The following is a 6,478-nucleotide window of genomic DNA, read 5'->3' as shown; positions in this document are numbered from 1 at the left end:
TGGATCCAATTTTTCATTTTTTTTTATCCTTTTGAATTTGTTTTTACCGTCTTGTATATCTATATAAACCTACTGTCCTCTCTTTGTAAAGTAAGGCTTTTAGTGATATAATAATAATTCTTTGATTCCGCTTTGCCTATGCCTTTCTCTTCCTCTCTGACACACTCACACACTATTAGTACATGAACAAATTTTTAAATAACATGAACTACAAAAATTAAAATAAGCTATTTCAAAATTAATGAGTAAAAAATAGTTTTGAAATTTGAAGACTAAAACCATTACTTATAAACATGAGACTTTTTAAAAATAAAAAATAAAGGATTAAAAAATCGATTTTAAATTTAGGAGAAATGTAAATTTTAATCCAAATTTAAGGGATCAAGAAGGTGGTTAATAATGCTAACATATCATATTAATTTTCATGTGACAATTGTTAACGTGATTCACATCACTGCTTCCTGAAAAAAAAAGTTTTTTTGTTCAAATTTAAAAGACTAAAATATTTTTAAAAAATTAAAGGACCAAAACCAAATTAACTTTAGAAACTAAAAATATATTTCCACTTTATAAATGTTTTAACATGTTTCAGACAGAGTCTACATATTCGTATTTCAAAATTATACCAAGGTAGAAAAAGAATATTTTAAAGTTCAGTCTATGATTTTTTTTTTCATATTAGATAAATTTAATCAGCAAAATAAATGATTATAGAATTTTTTTTAAAACTCTAAACTTAGAACACATTTTCAAATATAAAAATATATTTTAGATTATATAAAATACATTTCTAAAAATATATTCCAAATTAAAACATATTTTAAATTACACACTTCAAAATATGTTTCAATAGTCTGAAAATACATTCTTGATTTCACAATTAAAAATATTTCGTTAATTATAAATATAAAAATATGTTTTAAATTACACCATTCAAAAATTCAGAATATATTTCTACATCTCAACAATGTCAAAAAAAATTATATCCGAACAATTTCAAAAACTTCAGAATATATTTCTAGATCCTAACAATTTCGCATTATTTAATGAGAAACATATTTCCAAATCTCACGGTCTGAAAATCTAAAACATGAATATTCTAGATTTTTTTTCAACAACCCATAGCATGAAAAAGAAATTGGGGGTGAAAGAAGAAACAACCAAACTAAGAGGTAACTCTTTGCTCTTGACAAACATAGAAGAGATATTGTATTAATCTTTTATACGTTTCACCATTTTTGGGCTTGATTTCCATGAATCAAACAGAGACAAAAGAGCAGTGAAACAAGAAAAGTTCTATTTCATTTATAATCATCAAATCAGAGATCATAGAATTTGATGGTTAAGATTGAATGTAGGGTGGCATAACAAACATTATTTAGATTTCCCTCCAACATTCATAGAGGGTCCAAATAAATCTTGATCTGGTTATACGTATGGTAAAATCACCATAGCTTCCACCAAAATGAATCTTCCTTCAAGTTGCTCAAAATGGGAAAATCCTATTCCTGTCCTTCAGCCTACCTACTACCTCTGGGTGGTCTCCTTGCAGCCACTTCAAGTGAGTTCACGTCTTCAAGAATATCTATATATATATAAAGATGTTTTAGACAAATAGTCCAGAACTTGATGTAAAAAAGGGTGATTTTCCACAAATTCTTGTTGCAGGATTTAAAGACTAAGAAGCAATCAATGACATTAATTGTTGTTCCACTTCTTCCCAGTTCTTAACTTTGGTCACCAGAGGGTGCTCTTCGGTAGATTCACTCTTGCACCAAGGATATGAATTTTCATAATCAAAAAGCAGGACTCTAATTCCAACATTAGCACACTCTAAGGCATATCGCGGGTTATCATCAATAAGAACCTTGGCATTTAAGGACCTGTCAATAGCAGTGCACCAGGAATCTATCACTAAACAAACAATTGAAATATCATATTTTGGCTTTAAGTGAGCAAAAGAGTTGGAATTCTCTTCAGCTTTTGCAGTTCTATAGTTTGGACATGAACTACATTTAATGCTAAGAAAGAAAGTAGAAAATAATGGGATCTAAATCTGAAACATGCTCAACATTAAACAGAATTAAGGGACTTACCTACAAATTTCTGACTTTGGTCTTGACACACCATCAAGAGCAAAGTGGTTACCAAAGTGAATCTCATGAAACAGTCCAGGAAAATTCTTCTCTATCCACCCGATTGTGTGATCCTTAATCACATTCTGCCGTGAACTGATCATATGACAATACCTATAGTTATTCAATGATGCCAAGATTCCTTTACAGGTTGAAAAAAAATTCAATACAAAAGCGTACGTTACAACTGATAGGCTACAAAATCTTGATAACTTCTGTAGAGCCGTATGAGCACCTGGAAGAGGGTGGATCCCTGACTTGAAATATGGTGTCTTAAAAAATTCATGAACACGGATATCAGCTGCAAAACAAGAAATTATTTTCAACCACTCCATTAGTCATCGGGAAGGATTAAAAAATAAGTTAAAAATACTCCATTAGATTTCTGCATTGGAAACATGATAAAATGATTGAAAAGCTTGCTTAAGCTTAATAGCCAAAATATTCGAAAGATTTTTTTACTTTCAAAAAAAGGTTGGAAGGTTGCCCTTAGCATGGAACCTTATGGAAATACATTGCAAAAACATTTGGCTAGTCTCACCATTAAAAACCCGTGAAAGTTGTTCAATGACTACACATTACAATTTACAAATTAGGCTTGCCCCTCAATAATAAGCTAATCAGGAAAGCAAAACAAATAGAATTTGATGCATTTAGTAATTAGATTTACAGGGAAACCAAACTAAAGAAAGATCACCTGGATTGCAAAACAAGAGATACTTCAATCCACGAGTTTGATGAAAATCAAATAAGAATAAAATGGTTTACGTCCAAAATATTTTCATAAGAAATGGAATAACAAAACCATTCACATAATGATATATGAAAATATGACAAATACAAGGTTCATTACCTTCATCACGTGAACAATTCCATATCTGCAACAGAAATGAAGGGTGCATTAGACTCCACATAAAAACACAAATTCCCAGCAATACAAGGGGCTAATGGGATTGTAAGAACTGATGCTCCATCTCATTATGAAAAGGGAAGCCCCCTACCCATAGTACATTGACAAAATGAAGAAGAAACTAAAACAAATTGCAAATTTTAAAGCCCCAAGCTAACAGACCTGTCATTTTTTATGATGTATACAACATTACATTCCAAAGGATTAACAGCAAACAAAACTAATGCAACACAAATAAGCCAAATCTCAAAAATTGGCAATCACTTGTAAAGCTACATAATCATATAAAAGACTGGTGAATGGGGGTGGAGTAAAAAGGGGTCTCCGAAAGAACATTCAATTTGCCGTAATTTAATACTAATATTTAATTGTCCAAGAAAACAATTGGTAAATTTCAATTACTTATCATCAAAATATAGAATTACTGAAGCAGCCAATAGTACCTTGCAAAACTCGTACACATGATATTCAGAAACTGAATAATTTGATGAATATCGATCTGCAATGAACTTGTTGAGAGCTGACACGAAGTTTCCTAATACTGTTTATATGGAGGAAAACATCAGAACCAAAGTGGATAATCAAGAATCAAAATACATATTAGTCAGTCTACAATGGATTCTATTTAAAAGAGAATATTTATGATTTTAGGCAATCCATCACACTGCAAACTGTTGTACATTACTATTTCCTTATATCACAATTGGAGTTGGCAATTATTTAATTAAATAAAGACACGAGTTTATTCACACAAGCAATGATACAAAAGTCAAGCAGCCCAAAAGCATATAGAAGTGAAAATTCAGTATGCTCTGAGTCAGACAAGAATATTTCAGTTATCATCACACAGCCTAAAACAGGGGATCAATGAATGACAAAAGAATGTTCTTTCCTTATGTTCTATTATAGAATCTCTGGTCACTGCACAATTAAAACAATTTCCAACAAGTTCATGAGTTCTATTTAACAAATGGATACTAAAAAGAATTTTCTTATATTTTATTTTATCTGAATCGCATGCTGAAAAGAATGCTCCAACCCACATATTGACCAAGTTAGACTCAAGCAAACCCACATGCGATATGCATGAATCTTTGAAAAATTCAAGATATAATCTGACCATTTCATTCACCTGGAGAGGGGATTTTGACTTTTGTATCTTCAATTATATGTTTATATTTGAAACAGATTTAAAAAAAAAAAAAACAGGAAAAGATATCCAGCAAAGCAATAATACTCCTTGAATTTTTAAAGGATTGGAACATATTCAAGATTCTGTTCTAAGTCTACTTAATTCATATGAATAAGTTAAATGACAATATATAAAACTATAAGAAACATCATAATATAATGAGAAGAGTGCCACATGCATGCGCATTTATATACATACCCTCATCAACATCAACAGCAACAACAAGTTTCTGGGACAATCGGTGATCATTGAAACAAGGGGGTTTAACAGCACTTCCATTTATAGATCCATTATCAATCTTGACCAAAGTAGCATCAGATTCATCACTCTTAACAGAATTCCTTTGCTCCGGATCAGCCAACATCGGCTGGCGACGATTCGATGCAAAGCGAAGGGACCTTGCCTTAGCCCTCACAAACTTCCTATCACCATTACCACCACAACTACAACTAGTATCAAAGCTACAACCTCTACGACCAAAACCAATGCTTCTTCTAACCCCGACATTAGCATAATGGAGAAGAGGGAAAGGCAGGTAGCAACCACGATCAGAAGAAGAAAGAGAAGGGTACGGCGAAAAGGCCCTGCTCAAGTGGGAGCAAGGATCAAAACCTACTAAATAAGCCATAAGATTGTTGCGGTGAGGGTGATGCCGAGTTTGCTGATACAAGAACCGCAAAGGCCCTTCACAATTCTTTAATCTAAACATAATAACACCAGAATCTTGCTATGATATTCAAGCATCACCATTAAAAAAAAAATAAAGAAAAACTAAACGGATAAATCTCACAGCCAAAAAGAAAATATTCCCACGGAAAAAGAATCGATCCCAGAACTTATTGAATTGAACACTGCGATCACCAAGAACCAATCTTTTCGCGGTCAAGCTCGTTTGGAGTCAAAAGGGTATCCACCATACACAACCGACATAAACCCTAGAAATGGGACTGTGAAACCCGAGGCAACCATTCCCGATTACCCATAAAATGGGGATGTTCGATAACCATATGATGCGTGAAAAGATCAAATCTTACAATGCCCCGGATCCAATAAACAAACACCCAGATGAAGAAACTTCGAAGGGACTAATATGCACGAAGGAAATGAAGAACCTCTGCATATGGGTGATTTGATTGCTTATAATCTCTCTGTGTTTTTTAATACTTATTCAGATTCAAATGTGTGGTTTTGTACGTTACAAAGAATCATTGTACATGCAGAAACAGGTAAAAATCATGCACTGAATATAAGACTAACAGATTGATATCTGGATGATGGAAGGGATAATTTAAAGAGAAAGTTGAAAAAAGGAGGAAAGTTAATTGTGGTTTATACGGAAATTAGGGCATCATTTTCGATTATCCTTTCGTCTCCTTCTTTTGGAACAACAAAATTTGAGTGCTGTTGCCATCATCACTCTTTATTTTCCACCAACTTTTTATTTTATTTTTCATTTAGATTTAATTTTCTGAAAAAGTTTGTTTTGTTCACTTTTTTTTGTTTTATTTTATATGGTTGGGCTCTCATTATTGTGGTGCAAATTGTTTGGGCAATTCAAGGCAGTGGGTCCACGAAGCACGTCCCAAATGATACTCATCAGATCTATGTATTTTGTTTATGGCTTTTAATTAATAATTTTCTATAACTTTTTTTTATTTTTTCCTTCTGCTTTTCAACTGAAAAGAGTGAAGATAGGTATACAAAATTCTTTTCAGAATTCTTCTTCCTTTTTCGTTTACTGTCCAATAAAAAAGTAAAAGAAAAAATGCAAATTCTTATGGATTGCATTATATTAATTAATGTTTCTCTTAAATAAGTAATGTGTTAATTCTTGATATTTGAAAAATAATTCACCGCTTAAAAGGATATTAAGGATCAAAATAAATAAAATTTTCCAGAAAAAATAAAAAAGTTATTGAGAAAAAAAAATTAAAATATACAAATTTAATGAAACACATAAGAGGAAAATAGTAAAGTCTAGGAACCAATTAAGCATAATCTTTTTTATCAATAACTAAAACGGTAATTTTTTTTATTGATAACCATAAACAAATTTTCTAGATTGATATTAAGAGTTATTTAAATTTATTTTTTATTTAAATATTAAGTGAAAAATAAACTCTCTAGATTTTAAGTTATATATGTTTTTCTCACTTTTAAAAGCCGATAAAATATGCTATATATTTTGCATATATGTTATTATTATTCAAGATGAATTGAAATTGTTTCTGATGAATGTTT

At 31.3% G+C, this 6,478-nt stretch overlaps 1 protein-coding gene across 2 annotated transcripts; it reads right to left on the bottom strand.

Annotated features, from left to right (window-relative positions):
• Nucleotides 1-1,280: 1,280 nt before the first annotated feature.
• LOC137807123 (uncharacterized) lies at nt 1,281-5,693 on the bottom strand. Of its 2 annotated transcripts, none has more exons than XM_068607584.1 (6): nt 4,436-5,693; nt 3,489-3,586; nt 2,989-3,013; nt 2,316-2,436; nt 2,097-2,231; nt 1,281-1,883 (listed from the first exon to the last, which is right to left on the bottom strand). In XM_068607584.1, exons 1-6 carry the CDS (start codon nt 4,944-4,946, stop codon nt 1,679-1,681), a joined length of 1,095 nt encoding a protein of 364 aa, XP_068463685.1. In that variant the 5' UTR covers nt 4,947-5,693; the 3' UTR covers nt 1,281-1,678. The 2 variants fall into 2 exon arrangements, with proteins under 2 accessions (XP_068463685.1, XP_068463686.1); XM_068607585.1 differs by having other exon boundaries at nt 1,281-1,585; nt 4,436-5,666.
• Between the last annotated feature and the right edge of the window lie 785 nt (nt 5,694-6,478).

The sequence above is a fragment of the Phaseolus vulgaris genome, chromosome 3, assembly GCF_000499845.2.
Source record: "Phaseolus vulgaris cultivar G19833 chromosome 3, P. vulgaris v2.0, whole genome shotgun sequence".
NCBI lineage: Eukaryota > Viridiplantae > Streptophyta > Magnoliopsida > Fabales > Fabaceae > Phaseolus > Phaseolus vulgaris.
This window is presented reverse-complemented; position numbering and strand designations above follow the sequence as displayed.

Bases quoted from the DNA above. Each gene is read 5' to 3' on its own strand.
- LOC137807123 (XM_068607584.1), bottom strand. From the start codon at position 4,946: ATGTTTAGATTAAAGAATTGTGAAGGGCCTTTGCGGTTCTTGTATCAG. The intron at 3,587-4,435 runs GTATGTATATAA...CCATATAAACAG, and splicing joins TGCTGTTGATGTTGATGAGG to TATTAGGAAACTTCGTGTCA. The intron at 2,232-2,315 runs GTACGCTTTTGT...TCATATGATCAG, and splicing joins TGTAGCCTATCAGTTGTAAC to TTCACGGCAGAATGTGATTA.